We start from the raw sequence: 22,500 nt of genomic DNA on the forward strand, positions 1-22,500 counted from the left end.
ATATGTATGTATGTATGTATGTATGTATTGTCGTAACTTTCGGGGTTGTGACACACCATCCATTCCCAAATTACACGTCTGTTTTCAAACCATAATTTGCAAATACTTTCGTTCAAGGACCTAGCCGATATAGTAGGCTTTATATTTGTACTTTCGCCATTATTTTTATTGTATGTAACACCAATTTGGCCACTAGTTGTGGACCATTAACGAGTTTAAAGAATTATCTGTTCATAGGAATTTCCCGCCCATTGTACACGGTACCCATTGATGACGAAATACAGAGATGTCACGAATGTTTAATGGTTGAACCTGGAGTATCAACCTTGTGAATTTATTGTTCCACCATGTAATTATAAATTGGTGTCTTGTGTACAAATAAACATTTCAACTAAGCATTACCATGTGAATTTGTTTCAACGGTTTGAAATTTCAATCCCTGCGCACTTGCCACCTCTCATAAAGTTATGTAATTAGGTTAACTGCTTAGGCTAGTTAGGATTGATAATTTTCTCTCGTCTCTAGTGATTGTCTTAAAGGGATTGCTAGAGATAAATCGACTCCTACAGACACATTATACACCGTACCCTTCGGAGGCAATGATTTGAAACTATGAAACTTGGCAACATTGCGCGACTTCCCGCCGTGCCCACCATTGAAACATCAGTTCCATAAGAAGCTGGGAAGAGGCAAAGTGTGTCTTAGGTATTCTGCGAAGAAGCTCGCATTAACCACAATTGAACTATTCGAAGTGGTGTGCTTATGGCGTGTGAATTGGACTTGATCAGCCTCCTTAAGCAATTTAACCGTGGTGACATAATCCAATGAACTATGAGTCGGATCCCATCAACCGCACCAACCATGATGAGGCGTTCTCATGTCTCCAGCTTTATCGAACACATCCGTTAAGATTGGAAGCTATGTGAATCATTAAAGTGTTGTTTCATGTTTTCTAAGTGTATTCACTGTAGAATTTATTCAGTTTTGTCTTCAAATGATGTTTATTTAATGGGAATCGCTAAAGTGTGTCACATGTTTTCTAAATGCATGCACTGTGGAATTTATTCTATCCTGTCTTCAAATGGTGTTTACTTAATGGGCATCATTAAAGTGTTGTTTCATGTTTTCTTAGTGTATTCACTGTGGAATTTATTCTGTTTTGTCTTCAAATGATGTTTATTTAATGGGAATCACTAAAGTGTTGTGTCTCATGTTTTCTAAAATGTATTCACTGTGGAATTTATTCTATTAAATCGATTTCTTCTAGTTTATCTAATTAGTCCAGGGTTGTGATTAGCTAAATGAGTTGAATCATTCTGTATCCCCTTTCAAGTACTGAAATTTATACACGCCGCTCAGAGGGAAGCATGTTCGGTCCCGGTCGGTTATGCAAATTTTCTGGACTTCGGCTCCCACTGTAGCTATCTACCCCCACCCGTTCCACCCCACATCCTCTCCTTTCCACTGTCCACAGATTTGCGACATATATGTATATATGATATCTCTCGAATGAATATTTTACTACTTGCTTCCCTTATGTTTATGTGATGTATCCTTCGTTTTTTTTTTTTTTTTTTTTTTTTTTTACCACTGGCCAAGTATTAGATGGAAAGGTCTTTCGACGTGCTTTGCCAATGTAATTTGTGGTTTAAGCAATCAGTTAGTTAAATAAATAGTTAAAGAATAAATCAATCGGTTAATTACAAAATAATAGTAGATAAATCGAAGAATACATACATAGATATATAAATAGGTAATATAAATATAAAAACAAATATATAGATATATAAACAACAATAATAGATAAACAGTTAAAAAAGAAAAAATAGATAAACAGTGAATGAATGGACGAATGAAAGGACAAATGAATGAATGAATGAATGAATGAATGAATGAATGAATGAATGAATGAATGAATGAATGAATGAATGAATGAATGAATGAATGAATTAATTAATTAATGGTAACAACGGCGATGAGCAAACCGAGGAATGCCGTTCGACCCACCTGGCCGTCTTCCATGGCGCAGACGTCGACGACGAGGTGCCCGTCCTCCTCGTAGGCGTTGATGTGGTGGAAGGTAAAGAATGCATTCGCCACAAAGTCTATGGGTACCATCTCGCCCGTGGCGCGGTTCACAACCCGGAAGCTGGTCTGCGACGGCGGGTAAGAGTTCAAAGGAGATATATCAGTGAACAACCAAAATAAATGTTCACTATGAAAAATCTATGAATAAGTGTATACGAACATGTTTATGTATATGTGTATGTATATGTACATGTACATGTATATGTATATGTATATGTATATGTTTATGTGTATGTATATGTATATGTATATGTATATGTATATGTATATGTATATGTATGTATGTATATATATATATATACAACATATATATATATATATATATATACATATATATATGTATATATATATATACATACATATATGTGTGTGTGTGTGTGTATGCATGTATATATGTATATGTATTTGTATATGTATATGTATATGCATATGTATATGTACATGCATATATACAGTATATGCATATATATATATATATATATATATATATATATATATATACATATGAATATACATATACATATATGAATATACATATACATATACATATACATACACACATATATATATATATATATATATTTACTGTACATATACTAATACATATACATATACATATACATATATATATATATATACATATATATATATATATATATACATATACATGAACATGGAAGGTAACCACTTTAGAAAATAAACAAATGGAGCAGAGCGCTTTCTTATATTACATCTTCAGTGAAGATGTAATATAAGATGTAATATAAGAAAGCGCTCTGCTCCGTTTATTCATTTTCTAAAGTGGTTACCTTGCATTTTTAAAACACTCGTTCCTAGTTTGACCTATGTAATCTACATTGGTCAAGCAGGCAAAAGTTTAAATAAAAGAATAGGCCAGTATAAATATAGTATTAGAACGGGGCAAGTGTCAAGTGGATTATTTTCCACCAAAGGGATTATTGAATCTTGTTTCATAAAAAGAAATTTTGGAAATAATATTAGACAATTTTATTATTGACAAGATTATGTGTGATAATTTGTAAGATGGGACATTTCCTAATATCCTCTGTCTTCTTATGTATATATTTTTTCTTTATGTATTGCTTCTCTGTACCTTTGAAAATGTCTTGATAGACGAAAACGTTCGGTATCTGTTTTTTTAAATTTCCCGGTTGTTTCTGCAAAAATACATATACATGTACATATACATAAAGGATTACAAAGGCGGAGCATGCCGACAGGAGACCTTTTGATCCATATCTAGGTCGGATGCGAAAAAAAAATAATAAAACAATAAATAAAAACTATAATAATATAAATAACAAATAAAATACAGAAATAAACGCATATGTATAGTTAAATAATAAACAAACAGGTAAATAGTAAATAATAATAAATTGACATATAACTAATAATAAATGAAAATCAGACAGACAAATGATAAAAAAAATAATAATAATAATATGAAATAAATTATAATCATTACAGCATCTTGCTTAGGTATTTATCTAAATGATTCTTAAAGCTTCAAACTGAACTACATTGCACTACCTGTGCAGGAAGTTTATTCCATTCATTAACTACACGGTTGGCAAAGTTGTTTCTACCTACTTCTAAATTGAATCTATTTCCGGACAGTTTGAGACCATTGTTTCTTGTCTGATTCTCATTCAATGTGAAAATTTGGTCACTTATGATGTTGTCAATTCCCTTTAAAATCTTAAAGACCTGTATCAATTCACCTCTGAGTCTACGCTTTTTTAGGGAAAACAGATTCATATGTTTTAGTCGATTTACGTATGATTTATTTTTGATATTTGGAATCAGTTTTGTGGCTCGCCGTTGTACTTTTTCCAGTCTGCCAATGTCTTTAATGAGATTCGGTGACCATACGGAAACAGCATATTCCAAATGTGGACGAACTAACGATTTATATAGCTTGTTAATGAGTGATGGACTTTTGAAATCAAAAGATCGCGCAATCAGTCCCAGAATCTTATTTGCTTTCTCAGAGGCTGAAATACACTGCTTGGATGATTTGAGGTCGTTACTGATAATTACGCCGAGATCTTTTTCACTATCCACTTTTGTTAACGAATTTCCAAATAACTGGTAATCGTACTTACTGTTATTTTTACCTATGTGCATTACCTTGCATTTACTTGTGTTAAATTTCATTAGCCACTTTTCAGACCATTGCTGTAATTTATCTAAATCTTCTTGAATATCTAATTGGTTTGAGTGATCATTTGCCACTCCGCACAGTTTTGTATCATCAGCAAATTTGGAAACAGTAGATTTTAGTCCATGGTCTATATCATTTATATATACTATGAATAGAAGTGGCCCAAGAACGGAACCCTGAGGAACTCCACTTGTAAAAAATTTCCATCTAGAAGTTTTTCCGTTTAAAACAACTCTCTATTTTCGACCATTCAACCAATTACTAGTCCAACCTAATAGGCTAGCACTTATTCCGTGTAAAGCTAATTTAGTAAGTAGTCTTTCGTGTGGGACGGTATCAAAAGCTTTTGCAAAGTCTAGATATATTAAATCTATATTGTTTCTTTTGTCATAATTCGTGATAACTGTGTTGTAGAATTCGAGTAAGTTAGTCACGCAAGAACGTTTCCGTCTGAAACCATGCTGGCTGTCATTTATCAAACGGTTATTTTCTAAATGATGTTCGATAGCATCTCTGATGATAGTTTCCATTATTTTTCCTACGATTGAAGTCAAACTTATAGGCCTATAGTTATTTGGTTTCTTTTTGTCACCTTTTTTGAATATGGGAGTAACGTTAGCTAGCTTCCATTCTCTTGGGACATCTCTTGATATGATGGATTTCTTGAAAATAATTTCTAATGGAACAACAATCTCATTTTTCATTTCCTTTAAGATTCTTGGATGCCAACCGTCAGGCCCTGATGTTTTATTAACTTTGAGTTTATCTATACACCTTCTAATTTTTTCTTTTGTCATATTTACCGTAGTAAGTTCACCTTAGACTTTTCACAGGTTTCAGTTTGGAGTTCACTTTGAGGTGTTTCGTTTACGAATACCGACCTAAAATAATTGTTTAAGATATTACACATTCCTTCATTTGACTATTCAAGTTAACCGTCAGCAGATAATAGTGGACCAATGTGATTCTTAACAACCTTTTTATCTCTAATGTAACTATAGAATTCTTTGGGATTCTCTTTGGATTTATCAGCGATGTTAATTTCGTATTGTCGTTTTCTTTTTCTTATTGTCATTTTTAAATCTCTCTATATTGATGCATAACTTGCATAGTCATTAGATGCACCCGAGCGCTTATATTTCTTATAAGCCTGTCTCTTTTTAGCAATACTTTTGTCAGTTTCTTTGTCGAGCCACTTTGAGCGAGCCTGATTTGGGGGACGTCTGTCCTTAAAAGGAATGTAAGTATGAATCATCTTAGTGAGCGTATTTTGAAATATTTCCCACATCTGATCTACAGGTCTTTCGGTTACTTTTGCCTCCCAATCTGTAAGCTGAAGCTCCTGACGTAGTGCTATGAACTGAGCTTTACTGAAGTCGGGTATTTTAGAAACACAAGTATCTATTCTAAAATTGTTTAGGAGTTTGAATCTAACTAAGTTGTGATCGCTATTTGCAACAGATTCACCGACTTCTACATCGGTTACCATGCTTTCGCGGCTAGTGATCAATAGATCGAGTAAGTTTCCATGTCTTGTGGGCTCTTTTACATGCTGAATTAAGTAATTGTCACCAAGAAAATCAATCAAGCGACTACCTATATGGCCATGTTCAAGGGTCATCCAATCAATGTCAGTAAAATTGAAATCATCCATTATCAATAAATCCCGGTTGCAGAAACTAGACAGTTCTTGAAATAACAGTTTGTCGTCTGCTAATGATAATGTCTTTGGCCTATATATTACACCTATATTCATTTTTTGTCCATTTGTTTGGGTTAACTCAACCCACAAATTATCATATGCATCCTGTTTTACTTTCTCTAAAACACAAGCATGAACATCGTTTTTAACGTACAACAGAACACCACCACCTTTCTTGTGGTTTCTATCCTGATGAAAATGTTTAAATCCCGCAATATTAAATTCAGCTTCGAACTCTGTACCATTTAACCATGTCTCAGTTATTCCTATCATATCGAGATTTTCGCTTTTGACATACGCCTGTATTTCTTGAAATTTGTTCCTAATACTACGAGCATTAAAGTACATGGTTTTAAGAAACTCGGGATTATTTCTTTTTGACACATTTTGAGTTTCAATATCATGTCTTACATTATCATTTTGTTTTTTATTTATACCTTGCTCTATATTATTATTTGGTCCTTCATTGACATTTAATGCCTCATTAACATTTCTCCCATCAAAATTAACATTTCCCCCATCACGGACATCTGGTCGATCACAGTCATCCGATCTCTTTTGTACATTTTGTCCCCCTACGTCACCGTGATTCACGCCGGCCTCCCGTCGTTCATTGACATTATGTCCGGCATCCCTTCCTAAAATTATATTTTGTCCTCCAGTGACATTATATCCTACCGTGATATTTTTCCTCCACTATAACTACATCCCATCGTGATCTTTTGTCTTCCACTGTCATTACATCCTATCATGATATTTTGGCCTTCATTGACATTCTGTCCGGTATCCCCTCCTAGAATTATATTTTGTCCTCCACTGACCTTATATCCTACCGTGATATTATCTCCTCCATTTTCAGTACATCCTATCGTGATATTTTGTTCTCCACTATCATTACTTCCCATCGTGATCTTTTGTCCTCCATTTTGCCGAACCTGTTCTCCCAATGTTCGGTCATTTTCTCAAGTTTTTCCTCTAGTCTTGCTAATCGAAGGAGGTTGGTATCCCCCCCCCTCCTTAAATCCCTGGAAGTTATTATCCTCACCTTCCATTGTGCTGCTCTTATCTATATTTCTAATCTTTACATTTTTGTTAGTCCCTTCATCGTCACTAAATTGACGTTTGTTTATATGGCGTCTGCCTGCCTGGATCAAGTCCTCTCCTTCCTCATTTCCTTCCATTTCCCTCAGTAATCCCTCCCCTTCTCCTTTTTCATCACCTTCCCACTACACCACGAGCTTTCCCCTTCCCTGTAAATACAATAAGGTACTTCCTTAACGTTGATATCCACGAAAATTTCACTTTTTCTTCGGAACTCCAATCTTCGCCGTCCATCTGACGAATGTGTGTGTGTGTGTGTGTGTGTGTGTGTGTGTGTGTGTGTGTGTGTGTGTGTGTGTGTGTGTGTGTGTGTGTGTGTGTGTGTGTGTGTGTGTGTGTGTGTGTGTGTGTGTGTAATTCACTATGGTCTTGAATCACGTGTTGTACTCGTGATCGACAGCTATTTCCCTCCCTGAAGAGAGCTCAGAGCTCATATATGACCGATCTATGGGTAATGCTGTGACCTTACATGCACACACAACACACAGCTCCCCCCCCCCACTGGAGTTGGAGTAACGACTCGCAGTGCAGCGATACTGAAATTAATTTATTCCTGGACGGGATTCAAACCCTGACCGCCGTAGTGGCGATCAGGAACTCTACCAACTGTGTGTGTGTGTGTGTGTGTTTGCGTGTGTGTATGGGTGAGTGTGTATGTATGTGCCAAAAGGCCCTTGCTCAATATAGACAAGGGTGTACAGTCGAGGCATTTTCTCTCATCCTATAACCACCCAAACCAAAACCTACCCAAAACCCATTTGTTGTCTTTTTCTCTTAGCCCCTTGTGGAAGAAGGACCATCCCTATTTCCCACTCACTGTCCCGGGTCAGAAGTAATGCAGTAAGCCACAACACCTCTTCAGCAGATCCCAACACCCGAAACTGGTTTAACCCCACCGATTCATACTATGGCGATTTCCCCCACCCCAACTCCCCGATTCTCACAAGCTAATGACCCAATAACTAGGGTTCTGGTAAGAGTTCAAGCCTTCTAATGCCTTGACATTTTGTGAATGATATTTGTCAAATGGAAATTGGGAGAAAGGAGAAATGAAGAGGAGGGAGGGAGGCGATTCAGACTACTCTTATATATTATGACTAATTTGCTGGATGACATTGGAAAAGTGAAAATACATCAAACTCTTTCTCTCTCTTTCTGTATGACTCCCTCTTTCTGTCTCTGCCTCTGTCTCTGTTCTTGTCTCTGTTTGTGTTAGTCTCTGTCTCCCTCTGGCCCTTTCTGTTTCTCGCCAACAAGCGGACTTTCTTTCATCCCTCCTTTTCTTTCTCTTCCCCCTCCATCCCCAGACCAAAGTAGGAGAACCAGCCTACACAGACAGATAGGCAGGCCGAAGTTGTCCATGCTGTTGTACCTTTCTGTCCGGGTACCAGTCAATAGCCCCAAGGTAGGGGCGACCCACGTAGTGATTGACGAGGAACTTTGTGAGGTTGAACACGAGGGGCTGTTCGATGAAGATGAAGTAGTTGTCGGTGATGCCAAAGGAGTGGTAGTAGGAAGGGCACGTCTTCCAGGTGCTTGGGATCGAACACACGATCTTGGCTTGTTCCATCGAACTCACACGTTTCCCTGGTGAAAGAAGAGGAACCTATGTATGGCTGCTCGTCGCGAAGTGTGTGTGTGTGTGTGTGTGTGTGTGTGTGTGTGTGTGTGTGTGTGTGTGTGTGTGTGTGTGTGTGTGTGTGTGTGTGTGTGTGTGTGTGTGTGTGTGTGTGTGTGTGTGTGTGTGTGTGTGTGTGTGTGTGTGTGTGTGTGTATTCACCTTGGTCTTTTTCACCTTGGTCTTTGGATCACGCGCTGGACTCGTAATCGACAGCAATTTCCCTCCCGGAAGAGAGCTAAGAGCTCGTATGACCGATCTATGGGTAATGCTGTGACCTTACATGCACACACACACCCAACTCTCCGCCTACGAGAGTTGGAGTAACGACTCGAAGCGCAGCGATACTGAAATTATTTCAGCCCTGGGCAGGATTCGAACCCGGACCGCCGTAGTGAAAGTCGGGAAGTTTTGTGTGTGTGTGGGCGGGGGGTTGCGTGTGTGTGTGTGTGTGTGTGTGTGTGTGTGTGTGTGTGTGTGTGTGTGTGTGTGTGTGTGTGTGTGTGTGTGTGTGTGTGTGTGTGTGTGTGTGTGTGTGTGTGTGTGTGTGTGTGTGTGTGTGTGTGTGTGTGATTCCCCATGGCCTTGGACCACTTATTGGACTCGTGATCGACCTTTATTTCCCTCCCGGAAGAGAGCTCAGAACTCATATATGACCGTCCTATAGGTAATACTGTGACTTTACACGCACACACACACACACAACTCCCTGCCTGCGAAAGTTGGAGTAACGACTCGCAGCGCAGCGATACTAAAATTATTTCAGTCCTGGGCAGGATTCGAACCCGGACCACCGTAGTGGCGGCCGGTAATTCTACCATTGCGCCACTGTGTGTGTGTGTGTGTGTGTGTGTGTGTGTGTGTGTGTGTGTGTGTGTGTGTGTGTGTGTGTGTGTGTGTGTGTGTGTGTGTGTGTGTGTGTGTGTGTGTGTGTGTGTGTGTGTGTGTGTGTGTGATTCACCAAGGTCTTGGATCATGTGTTGGACTTGTGGTCGACAGCTATTTCCCTCCCGGAAGAGAGCTCATAGCTCATATATGACCGATCTATGGGTAATGTTGTGACCTTACACGCACATACACCCCAAATCCCGGCCCACGAGTTGGAGTAACAACCCGCAGCGCAGTGATACTGAAATTAGTTCAGCCCTGGGCGGGATTCAAAACCGGACCGCAGTAGTGACAGCCGGGAACTCTACCAACTGCGCCACGAGTGTATATGTGTGTGTGTGTGTGTGTGTGTGTGTGTGTGTGTGTGTGTGTGTGTGTGTGTGTGTGTGTGTGTGTGTGTGTGTGTGTGTGTGTGTGTGTGTGTGTGTGTGTGTGTGTGTGTGTGTGTGTGTGTGTGTGTGTGTGTGTGTGTGTGTGTGTGTGTGTGTGTGTGTGTGTGTGTGTGTGTATGTGTGTGCGTGTGTGCTCATCTAACTGTATTTACATAACTGCAACATAGAAGGAAGAGGCTACACTCGTGGGGTACCCTCTGTTTTTCTTCGTCTACCATATTTAGCTTCAAAATCGTTTTGATCTTTAGATTAGACTATGTCGCTAAATAGATCTCTATGACGGACCTTTCGGCCAGGAAGGGTTTCTACGACCCTGCACATGTATGCGCACGTGCCGAGGCCCAGATCTACTCCCTGACGCGGCAGGGGTGCGCTGTCTACTACACGGGCGACCTCGCAGACCCTATCAGGCCACGTACTGCGGGATACCCCTTCGTGACCGATGGATCTTGGCAAGAAAGTCACTGGCTCCTCATCCACAATCCAAGACGAAGCTATCCCTACCCTGGTATTGTGATCTGATTCTGCAGTGATAAATACGGCCTCGAAGTCAATTATTGACAGCTTGAAACACCCTCAGCCAAGCGATAACACCCACCTTCTGATTTGTATCCTCACACTCCAACATAAACCCCTACAACAAGACAGGATTATGACTTTCACCTTGGTACCGAGTCATGTCAGTGTCCAGTGGAATGACAGAGCTGGTTCACGCAGCTACATCAGCAGTTCGTAAGAGACCTACAGTTAGAGTTAACATTACTCAAAGCAGGACTGAGCTCAAGTCCCGCACTTCAATGTTGGAACAGACTAGAAGCAAAACATGTGGACTGTACAGCCGCGACAAGTCACGTGGCAGGGAAAGTGACTGATGTTCACGACCTGACGCTTCTCTGCCAGAGTGACCCTGCTTGATCCGACCTAACCCAGTGTAATATACTTGCCCACGCAGTATGTATATTGGCTTCCGGCGCATGTAAAATCAGTTCACTCGTACCTTACAATAAAGGCGACGAACTCACCAAAACCTCTTTCTCTTCACCAATAGTAGCATCGCTACACTGGTGACCATTCGGAGCGACAATGGACCCAGCTACCGCCGTCACCCCCGACGCCACCCCCGAAGCCACCCCTGACGCCACCCCCGACGCCACGCCGCCCGCTACCAACACCGTCAACCCCGTCTCCTTGAAGCTGCCGCCTTTTTCTACGGTCGACGCCACCTCCTGGTTTCGACGAATGGAGATTCAGTTCCGCCTGCGCAATATCAGCTCGTCCCAAACGAAGGCAGACTATGTTCTCGAGGCGATCCCCGAGGATGTGTTCCCACTCATCTCCCAATGGCTTGATCAACACGACGGAGTTATCCAGTATGACGTTCTGAAACACTACCTGCTTCAGGAATTCACGCCGTCAGCAGACTCCAGAGCTGCAAAAATCCTCCAACTCTCCTAACAGCCACTGGGGGACATTAAACCAAGTACAGCATACCTCGAGATGATGTCCATCGCCCGCCTCCCACCCACAGCCAACGGAACCAGCAGGAACGTCGATATGCTTCGTCAATTGTGGCTCATGCGCCTCACAGCGCCCGTCCGATCCGCCCTTGTCAACGCCGAGGAAATGACCACCGACGAAGTTTCACGGCGGACCATCTCGCCGATACCCACGCCGCCGCAGCAAGGGGTAAGGATGTCTGTGCTACGGACGACATCACGGACGAAATCTTCGCCGCAGCAGCATCGCCAGCCAACAGGCTCCAACGACACCAGCAAAGGCAGCGACGCCGGACCACCCCCGCTCTGCACCTGTGCTACTACCACACAAGATTCGGCGCCTTCGCCAAGAAATGCCAACCAGGATGTACCTGGACAAAAAAACGCCTAAATGGGTCACCGTCCATCACGGTGGCCCCTACAGGCGCAACGGGCCTCTACATCAACGACAAGCCCTCTAAACGTCGCTTCCTTGTCGACACTGGTGCTTGCAGATCCATAATTCCTGCATCCGCTGCAGAACGCCGGGTCCCCAAGGACGTTGGTGTTAGGCTCGTCGCAGCTAACGGCACTACCATAGCTACCTACGGGTGGAAACGCCTGAACCTCACCTTTGGGAGTCGCCACTACTCATGAAACTTCATCCTGGCAAACATCAAGATGCCCCTTCTCGGTGCTGACTTCCTCGCTCATTACAGGTTACTGGTCGACGTCGCCAAAAGCCGCCTAGTCTGCGCAACCGCATCCGTCTCGACGCCCCTGCAGATTGCGCCACAGCCAACCACGGTCGCCACCATCGACGCTAGAATGCCCTACGCCCACCTGCTCACGGAATTCCCCGACGTCTTCAAGCCTGAGCTGTGACAGACACCACAGACGCCAGCTAAACATGTTTATAACGCCCTTCACGGAAAACCGAAGGACCTCCTGTGAAACCCCGCCATGGAAGCTGCCTTCGTCAATGCCAAAAAAGCCCTTGCCCGTGCCACCACCCTCTCCTTCCCTGCACCAGGTGCCCAGCTACAACTGTCAACGGACGCCAGCAATGTCGCCATAGGGGGTGTGCTCGAACAAACCCTCAGTGGCAGACCTACACCCCTCGGTTTCTTCAGCAGGAAACTCTCCAAGGCCGAGCTCAACTACAGCACCTTCGACAGAGAGCTCCTCGCCATCCACCACGCCGTCCGCCACTTTCGCCATTTCCTCGAGGGCTCCTCATTTATCATCAACACCGACCATCAACCTCTGGTGCACGCCTTCACAAAACAACAGGACGCTTGGCTTGCCAGACAGCGCCGCCACCTCTCTGCCATCGCCGAGTTCAATTGCACCATCAAGCACGTCCCCGGTACAAACAACCCCGTCGCAGACGCCCTCTCCCGAGTAGCCATCGACGCAGTTCAACTCGGCCTCGACTACGCAGCTATTGCCAGAGAGCAACGGGAGGATCCTGAAACACTTGCCTACAGGACATCCATCACATCCCTAGTGGCAAGACGTCCCTTTTCACGACAACCACACCATCCTCTGCGACATCAGTACCGGCCGCCCACTACCCCTCATCCCAGCTGCCTTCCGACGTCAAGTGTTCAATTTAATACACGGCCTGTCTCACCCTTCAGGGCGCGTCACTGCGAAGCTCCTGAAGCAGAAATTCATCTAGCAGAGCATCTCCAAGGACGCAAAAGAGTGGGCCAGATCCTGCATTGCCTGCCAGCAAAGCAGAATTCATCGCCACACTGAATCAGGCATCGAATCATTCCATCAGCGGCGACGACGCTTCGCACACATTCATGCCGACGTCGTCAGCCCACTCCCCCTGTCGGAAGGCCATCGTTACCTCTTCACCGCCATCGATAGATCGACCCGCTAGTTGGAGGTCATCCCCATGAAGGATAGTACCGCCTCATCCTGCACTACAGCATTTCTCAGTGGATGGATAGCCAGATTTGGCCTCCCGGAACACGTCACCTCCCACCAAGGAACTTGCTTCACGTCGCGGCTGTGGCATTCTCTCGCTGAACTCCTGGGTACTACAGTCCACCACACTACCTCCTACAACCCCGCAGCCAACGGCATGGTCGAGCAAACCCACCGCTCACTCAAAGCATCTCTTATGGCACGCTGCAACAACGGCTCCTGGCTACCCCAGCTACCATGGATACTCCTTGGCCTTCGGACAGCCATCAAGGACGACCTCAACGTGTCTCCAGCAGAGATGGTCTTCGGCCAAACCCTCGTCATGCCCGCAGAATTCTTCCCTCCACAGGAGTCTCCCGAGAGCCTGCAACAGCTTCGACGCACTGTCGGCAAATTTGCCCCATGCGTGCCGACACATCACCGGGAGGTGAAGGAATACCTCCCAAAACACCTCCACACCTCGACGCACGTTTTCCTGAGGACGGACGCTCACACCCCACCACTCACCCGTCCCTACACTGGCCCCCATCTTGTCCTTGAACGTAAAGACAAGACCTTCCGCATCTCCATCTCCGGCAGGCCAGAATGGGTTTCCATCGACCGCCTAAAACCGGCACACCTCGACACTCCGCCCACCAAATTCTCACGTGCAGGACGCCCCCTTAAGCAAAGGCAAATTTAAGAGGGGAGTATTGTACAGCCGCGACAAGTCACGTGGCAGGGAACGTGACTGATGTCTACGACCTGACGCTTCTCTGCCAGCGCGACCCTGCTTGACCCGACCTAACCCAGTGCAATTACCTAATTACGCACCACGGGTAACCTGCCCACGCAGTATATATATCGGCTTCCGCCGTTCACTCGTACCTTACAATAAAGGAGACGAACTCACCAAAACCTCTTTCTCTTCACTAATAGTAGCATCGCTACAGGACCGAGGTAGATGGTACCGCGAGGTCACAGCGCACAAGCCATTCGCTCTCTCACGTTTAGCTCCGCCACGGGTATAGGCACTGCTTCAAAGACTGCACCTCGAGGACTGCTGCTTATGGCAGGACAAAGGTCGTAACAATGCTGTCACGCCTCAGACACTGAACTGTGTCACCACCTGCGTAATTGCTCTGAAACTATGTTTCTAAAGAGGGGGCAATTGACACCTGAGGGCCTTGTAAACCGCTTTTTCCGGCTAGAGAGAACTGCGTTGGCTGGTAGAGTGTCAGCCCCCACATGTATCACTGCTTGGGTGAACCGTTTCGACGGCCCCATTACGAGCATGCCCATGAGGGCCCTCTGCTCCCCGAACTTAAAGCAACAACAACATCCCTCCGCGATCTACTCACCATTTTCGTCGGTCTTCGCCGGTGGGAACTGGATGATGTTGTACGTAGGACCAGTCCTGGCCTGGTACGAGTTCCCCATGTTGTAGACGGTCCCGTCGGGGTCGATGTGAGGGTGTGCAGTTGCTTGATTCACCGCCACGTGTTTATCCAACCGCGTCTGTTGGCCAGGGGTACTCAATTACACAATGCATTTCTAAATTAAGTTACCCCAGAGCGTTTGTACACGTGTAAGAATACCTGAGAGAATAGTATTTTAGATGTGTGTGTGTGTGTGTGTGTGTGTGTGTATTCACTTGGTCTTTGGATCACGTGTTCTCGTGTAACCATAGCGCCATGAGAGGTGGTGGTGTGTGTGTGTGTGTGTGTGTGTGTGTGTGTGTGTGTGTGTGTGTGTGTGTGTGTGTGTGTGTGTGTGTGTGTGTGTGTGTGTGTGTGTGTGTGTGTGTGTGTGTGTGTGTGTGTGTGTGTGTGTGTGTGTGTGTGTGTGTGTGTGTGTGTTTACCTAGTTGTATTACACGGGAAGGGAGCTGTGCTCGTGGTGACCCGTCTTTGTATCTTTCAGCATAAAGTTTTTTCTTAAAATCTTGAATAGTATTTGCATACACTGTTTCTTTATCTAAGTTATTCCAGATATCCAGCACTCTTTGTGGGAAGCTATTTTTTTCAGATCTCTTCTATAGTTATCCTTTTTGAGTTTCTTTTCATGACCTCTTGTTTTTCCATTGTAATTTTCAGTAGATCATTCCTATCAAAGATTTCCATTCTTTCCATGATTCTATAGATAGTAGATCACCTCTCTTCTCTGCTCCAGTGTTGGTAGTTCCGATTTGGATAATCTTTGTTCATATGTTAATTTGGAAAGAGCTAGTGCCAAGTTTGTCGTTGCTTTCTGTATTCTTTCTAATTTCCATATATTCTTTTTAGTACTGGGTGTCCACAGTGTCGCTGCGTATTCCAGTTTTGGTCTAATCAATGTAACTAATATTTTTTCAATCATTTCTTCATCCAAATAGTCAAATGCCTCTTTCATTGACCTTGATAGGTTGAAAGTTTCTCCGACTATTCTGTTTATATGTTTATCCGGTGTCATGTCTTTGCTGATTATTACTCCAGAGTCCCTTTCCGAGTGCACTTTTTTTATTTCTTCTTCATCAATTTTATAATTTTTTGAAATTCTGTTTTTACTTTTTCCAAACTCCATTATGCTACATTTCTTGATGTTGAGGTTCACTTCCCACTTTTGAGTCCATTTCCAGATTTTGTCCAGGTCTGATTGTAATGAATCACAGTCCTCTTTTGTTCTTACTTTCTTTAATATTTTGCGTCATATGCGAAGAAATTCACATAACATTCAACTCCTTTATCCATGTCATTTTTATATATGGCAAACATGATTGGAGCCAGAACCGACCCCTGTGGAACACCACTTATCATTTCTTCCCACTTCGAGTATTTGTTTATAATTACTACCCTCATTTTTCTCCCAGTCAGGAAGTCTTCCATCCATTCTAATAATTTACCTCCGATACCACCTATTGATTCTAATTTTCTTATCAATTTCTTGTGTGGTACTTTGTCAAATGATTTTTGTAGGTCTAGATAGGCACAATCTGCCCATCGATCCCTCTCTTGTATTATATCTATTAGTCTCGAATAGAAGCAGATCAGGTTTGTTGTACATGAGCTTCCTTGTTTACATCCAGATTTATTTGGGTTCAGTATAGATTTTTCTTTCAGGTGTTTAACCCATCTACTTTTGATCGCTTTTTCACATATTTTTGCTACTGTGCTTGCTAGGGAGACCGGTCTGTAGTTAGTTGAATTTTCCTTGTTTCCTCCTTTATATATTGGTACAATCTTTGTATTTTTCCAGTCTTGTGGTACCTTTCCTTCTTTGGGCGAACATTTAATTATAGTATACATTTTATCTGTGTGTGTGTGTGTGTGTGTGTGTGTGTGTGTGTGTGTGTGTGTGTGTGTGTGTGTGTGTGTGTGTGTGTGTGTGTGTGTGTGTGTGTGTGTGTGTGTGTGTGTGTGTGTGTGTGTGTGTTTAATTCACCATGGTTTTGGATCACGTGTTGGACTCGTGATCGACAGCTACTATCCTCCCGGATGAGAGGTCGGAGCTCATGTATGAGAGATCTATGGGTACTGCTGTGACTTCACACACACACACACACACACACACACACACACACACACACACACACACACACACACACACACACACACACACACACACACACACACACACACACACACACACACACACACACACACACACACACACACACACACACACACACACACACACACACACACACACACACACACACACACACACACACACACACACACACACCTCCCCACCCACAAGAGTTGAAGGAACGGCTCGCAGTGTAGCGATAATTAAATTATTTCAGCCCTGAGCGGAATTCGAGCTCAGACCGATGGGTTACCAGTTGCGAATGCTACCACTGCGCCTCGAGCCGTGTGTGTGTATGTGTTTGTGTGTGTATGTGTGTGTGCGTGTGTGTATGTGCGTGCGTGTGTGTGTGTTGGGGTACTTACAGTTTTATTCTGACCTCCGCCAGGCTATTTCACTCAGTTTTTTAAGCACAACAGGCACACATGTAGTTGAATATCAATACAGACTTATGGTTATACCAACAGTTACCAAAACAATACTGAAAGTGAAGACATGCAAAGAATTTTCCCTTCAGTGTGATGGCACAGTTCAAATACCTTTTTTCTGCTTACAGCCAAATGTACTTTATTCAACTGGAAGATGGCTGGATTTTAGTCTGATTGGAGTCTTTATTGATCGTGACCCTCTAACAGGTCGTGGTTCCTCACTTCAGATAAATAAAATATCTTGGTGCAAGATAGAATAGAATGTATAAGTCATATCACCGTTTTGGAGGGGCTTAAACGACCCCGAAAAAACACATGTAAACACAAGTCTACCAGACGTTTTCGAATCATGTGGTAACAAATGAATATGCAGTGAAATATAACGATATATGTATATGTTTATGTATATGTTTATGTATATGTGTATGTGTATGTACATGCATATGTATATATATATATATATATATATATATATATATATATATATATATATATATATGGATATACATATATGTATGTATATGTATACGTATACAAAAGATTACAAAGGATTACAAAGGCGGAGCACACCGACAGGAGACCTTTTAGTCCATATCTAGGTCGGATGCGGAAAAAAATATGTATATGTATATGTATATGTATATGTATATGTATATGTATATGTATATGCATATGCATATGTATATGTATATGTATATGTATATGTATATGTATATGTATATGTATATGTATATATACATGTATATGTGTATATACATATATATATATATATATATATATATATGTATGTATATGTATACGTATACGTATAAGTATACATATACGTATACAAATGATTACAAAGGATTACAAAGGCGGAGTACACCGAGAGGAGACCTTTTGGTCCATATCTAGGTCGGATGTGGAAAAATTATGTATATGTATATGTTGGTATATATATATGTATATGTATATGTATATGTATATGTATATTTATATGTATATTTATATGTATATGTATATGTATATGTATATGTATATGTATATGTATATGTATATGTATATGTATATGTATATGTATATGTATATGTATATGTATATGTATATGTATATGTATATGTTTAAGTATATGTATATGTATATGTATAAATATATGTATATGAATATATATTTGTATATATATATATATATACAAATATATATTCATATACATATATTTATACATATACATATACATATATATATATATATATATATAAGTATGTATGCATGTATATGTATATGTATATGTATATGTACTCTATATGTAATACCGAAGTTTGAATATCGGTCCCTTCTTCCACTGCTCTATCAGTACTGTAATAAATTACTTCTCTTTCCTTTGATTTGTCATAGATCATGAGATTCACACTGTCAACATCGTCGTTTGTAGGTGATATTATAGCTCGTTGTTCAAAATATGAAACGTTGAGATGGTTGTCTTCCAAGTCCCCGTAGATACTATTTATCAATTCTTCACGGGATTTTACTTGAACACCAAAACCTTCCTCAAGTTCCAAAGACCCGTCATTTTGTGATCCGATTTCTAACAATTTTTGTGCAAATTTAATGTTGTTTGTATAATTTTTCTTGAGGCGTACGTTCTCGGTTAATTCCAGTTTTGTTATATCGCCCCACATGTAACTCGATTTGATACAGTGTTCGAGTTCATCGTTCTTACCACCACCACGTATAACGGGTAAAATTTGTCGGAAATCTCCAGCACAAACAAAAACTTTTCCTCCCATAAACTTATCATTTTCAAGAATATTCCTCAACGTTATATCGAGTGCGGTCAACGTATTCTTGTTTGCCATTACGACTTCGTCCCACACAATTAAAGACGCCATCTCTAACAACTTTGCAAGTTCACTTCTCTTCTTGATTGCGCATGCATACATACATACATACATACATACATACATACATACATACATACATACATACAAACATACATGCATACATGCATACCATACATGCATACATACATACATACATACTTACATACATACATACATACATACATACATACATACATACATTCATACATACATACATACATACATACATACATACATACATACATACATACATACATACATACATACACACATACATACATACATACATACATACATACATACATACATACATACATACATACATACATACATACATACATACATACATACATACATACATACATATATCTATGTTCTAAAAAAGAATTTGTTGTCGAAATGGTCGGATTGGCAGTTCCGCCGAAAAGAGGACATCGCCGGGTTTAGTTGTCATAGTAATATGGCTGCGTAACGTCTTCTAGGAATAAACGCTGGCCTCTGTTTGGCCAAGAGAGTGGTAACGTCAAGGAAACGGAGACGACTGATTGGCGAAGAGCGGTGTCGTCTCGACAACGGAGACGACTGATTGGCTAAGAGCGAGACGTTCGTAAGCCCCCAGGGAAGCCTCTGGAAACACCCGGGGAGGCCTTTGGGAGACCCTGTAGGGATTCTCTGTGAAACCCTCAAGGAACTCCCGAGAAGCCCATTAAGAAACCCCTGGAACATCAAGGGGAGCACTTGTGGAGCCCTTGAGGTGCACTCTGGAAACTCCTGGGGAGTCCCTTTGGAACCCCTTGGAATCTCTCAGGGGAGCCCCTGGTACTAATAAAAGAATTCCTGTAATCGGACCGGAAACCGTAAATCCCTCAAGGGGACACGTCCCCTCCGGCCTCGGTTGTGTGAGTCGTCCCTTGATATCACGTCGGGCCCTGCAAAAAAAATCGAATAGACCTTTACTCTCGGACAGGGGTCAGCGTGTCCGCATTCTGCCGGGTTCTGACGGATTGGGAAAACCGATCGGGTCACAGATTTTTAGTAATACTGATAACATGAACTTGAGTTTGGGTTTATTTAAATTGGACAATTTTATTATTGACAAAATTGTGTGTGATAAAATGTAACATGGGACCTCTTCGAGTATCCTTTTCTTCTTATGTATTTATTGTTTCTTTCTGTATTGCTTTTTTGTACCTTTGAAAATGTCTAAATAGACGAAAACGTTCGGTATCTGTTTTTTCAATTTCCCGGTGGTTTCTGCAAAAATAGTATATATATATATATATATATGTGTATATATATATATATAAATATATATGTGTATGTGTGTGTGTGTATATGTATATGTATATGTATATGTATATGTATATGTATATGTACATGTATGTGTATATGTATATGTATATGTATATGTATGCAAAGCACATGTATATGTATATGTATATGTATATATATATATATATATGTAAATGTATATGTACATGTATATGGGCAATGGCGGATTGTGGTGATATGAAATGGGGGACTGCAAACATAAATGGCACTATGAACACGCATAAAATTCCAGAAGCATTGCATACATCGATGACCCGTCACCCATGAGGAGCTAAGATGAAAGAGGGAAAGGGTGGTGGAGGAGGGTGGAGTGGGTGGGAGTTGGTGCGTGCCTTTGATTTGGCTACCTCCCTTATAAGGAGGAAAAAGCTCTTGGTATAGAGAACGCAGGGTATCGCAGAATGTTGTGCGTCTTGACACTGTCGTATACTCGTAGCCCCACCCCCTCCATCTTACAACGTCAGAAACTGACACTGTGAAAATGTGTACATGTATATGGTATATGTAGGGGTACACACACACACACACACACACACACATACACACACACACACACACACACACACACACACACACACACACACACACATGTATGTGTGTGTCTGTGTAAGAAGTGGATGCTAATGACAACACGGATGAACGGAAACAATCATCTCTGTCACTGGAAATTTTGGGGTTTGAGCGGAGGCCGTGACCTCATGGATGGCCCCTTTTCAACAAAAAATAAGTAAAACAATAATTAAAAATAATAGACACAAAACACCCACGGACAGACTAGAAAGTTATGACGAGACAGAATCTAAAATAGATTTAAGGTGGACAATATTGCACGGGACCAATACCGTAGACAGTGGAACGGAAGGACACCCACGTAGAGAGAGAAAAAAAATGCTTCCGGTATCGCTGCGTCAAGGGCTCTGCCCCCATCGACGCCTCTTTCTACCTTGTCGCCAAGCGTCTCGAGTGTTTCTAGGTCGATCCGTCTGAGAAAGTTGGTCTCGGTCATGGCGAACATCTCGTCGCCAATTGGCGAAACGTTGACGACGCAATTGTCCGTCGCCTCTAGTTGGGTTATTGGTGTAAAGAAGGCCATGAATCTGTTGGGGGAGGGAAGGACACATGGAAGAATTATCAAGGGTCTTCGTCCTTCCTTCCTCTGTAAGAAGAAAATCCCTTTTGGGCCGGGCAAAGAAAAAAACGAAGGGAACTGACTGCTGTGAGCGCATTGTGATGTCTCGTGTTGCGAGCTTTGAAGGAAGAGGTGCTCCAGTCTTAAGTCATCTCGAACTGGTCGAAGGAAAAGAAGAAATAATAATAATAAAAGAAAATAAATACATATGAATAAGCACTCAGATAAGTAGTGATGACTTAGAATTTTCGCTTGCTTTACTATTTTTCCTGTGTCATCAAGTCTGTAATAATAGTTGTAGGAGGAGATGAAGTAGAAAGAAGAGGCGGCAGGAACTGGCACTGTGGCGGAAAATAATGCAAGAAATCTATTAAAGGAATGCAAGGGGGCGTGTTGAGGTACGTATATATGAGATCTTAATCAGTTTTTTGAAGACCTATCTGGAAACGTTTTCAATTAAGCATATATGAGTTCATAATGTACATTTGGCAGAAAAGTCGAGCTGCTGTAGTTCATTCATATATATAAAGAAAATACAGTTAGAGAAATGTTCTCTTAAAATCACTGACGTCACTTGTGCAATAGCATTCAAAATTAATTGCTTACGAGAGACTTTCCCAATATATATATATATATACATACATATACCAAGGCTTTTTCCCCCTTCCACGGGAGGTAGCCACAAAAGGAAAGGCATAAAAACACTCCCACCCATTTCATCCCTAAATACACTCCACACCCCTCCCACCCTTCCTCTCATCTGAGCACCTCCTGGATGACGGGTCATCCCTGAACCCTGCCCACCGCCCTGGGTCA

The 22,500-nt window shown here is 41.8% G+C and overlaps 1 protein-coding gene across 4 annotated transcripts in view; it reads right to left on the reverse strand.

Moving 5' to 3' along the window:
* LOC143022513 (beta,beta-carotene 15,15'-dioxygenase-like) overlaps positions 1-22,500 on the reverse strand; it is a 139,083-nt gene that overhangs the window by 29,113 nt on the left and 87,470 nt on the right. For 3 of the 4 annotated variants that reach the window (XM_076180762.1, XM_076180759.1, XM_076180761.1), the window contains exons 4-7: positions 21,499-21,652; positions 14,731-14,887; positions 8,449-8,663; positions 2,008-2,154 (exon numbers count right to left, since the gene is read on the reverse strand). In XM_076180762.1, the coding sequence (XP_076036877.1) occupies positions 2,008-2,154; positions 8,449-8,663; positions 14,731-14,887; positions 21,499-21,652 (673 nt within the window). The remainder of the gene's footprint in view (positions 1-2,007; positions 2,155-8,448; positions 8,664-14,730; positions 14,888-21,498; positions 21,653-22,500) is intronic. The other variant, XM_076180760.1, reaches the window with a different exon arrangement.

The sequence above is a fragment of the Oratosquilla oratoria genome, unplaced genomic scaffold (genome assembly GCF_046742065.1).
Source record: "Oratosquilla oratoria isolate Oo_2021 unplaced genomic scaffold, ASM4674206v1 SCAFFOLD107, whole genome shotgun sequence".
Lineage (NCBI taxonomy): Eukaryota > Metazoa > Arthropoda > Malacostraca > Stomatopoda > Squillidae > Oratosquilla > Oratosquilla oratoria.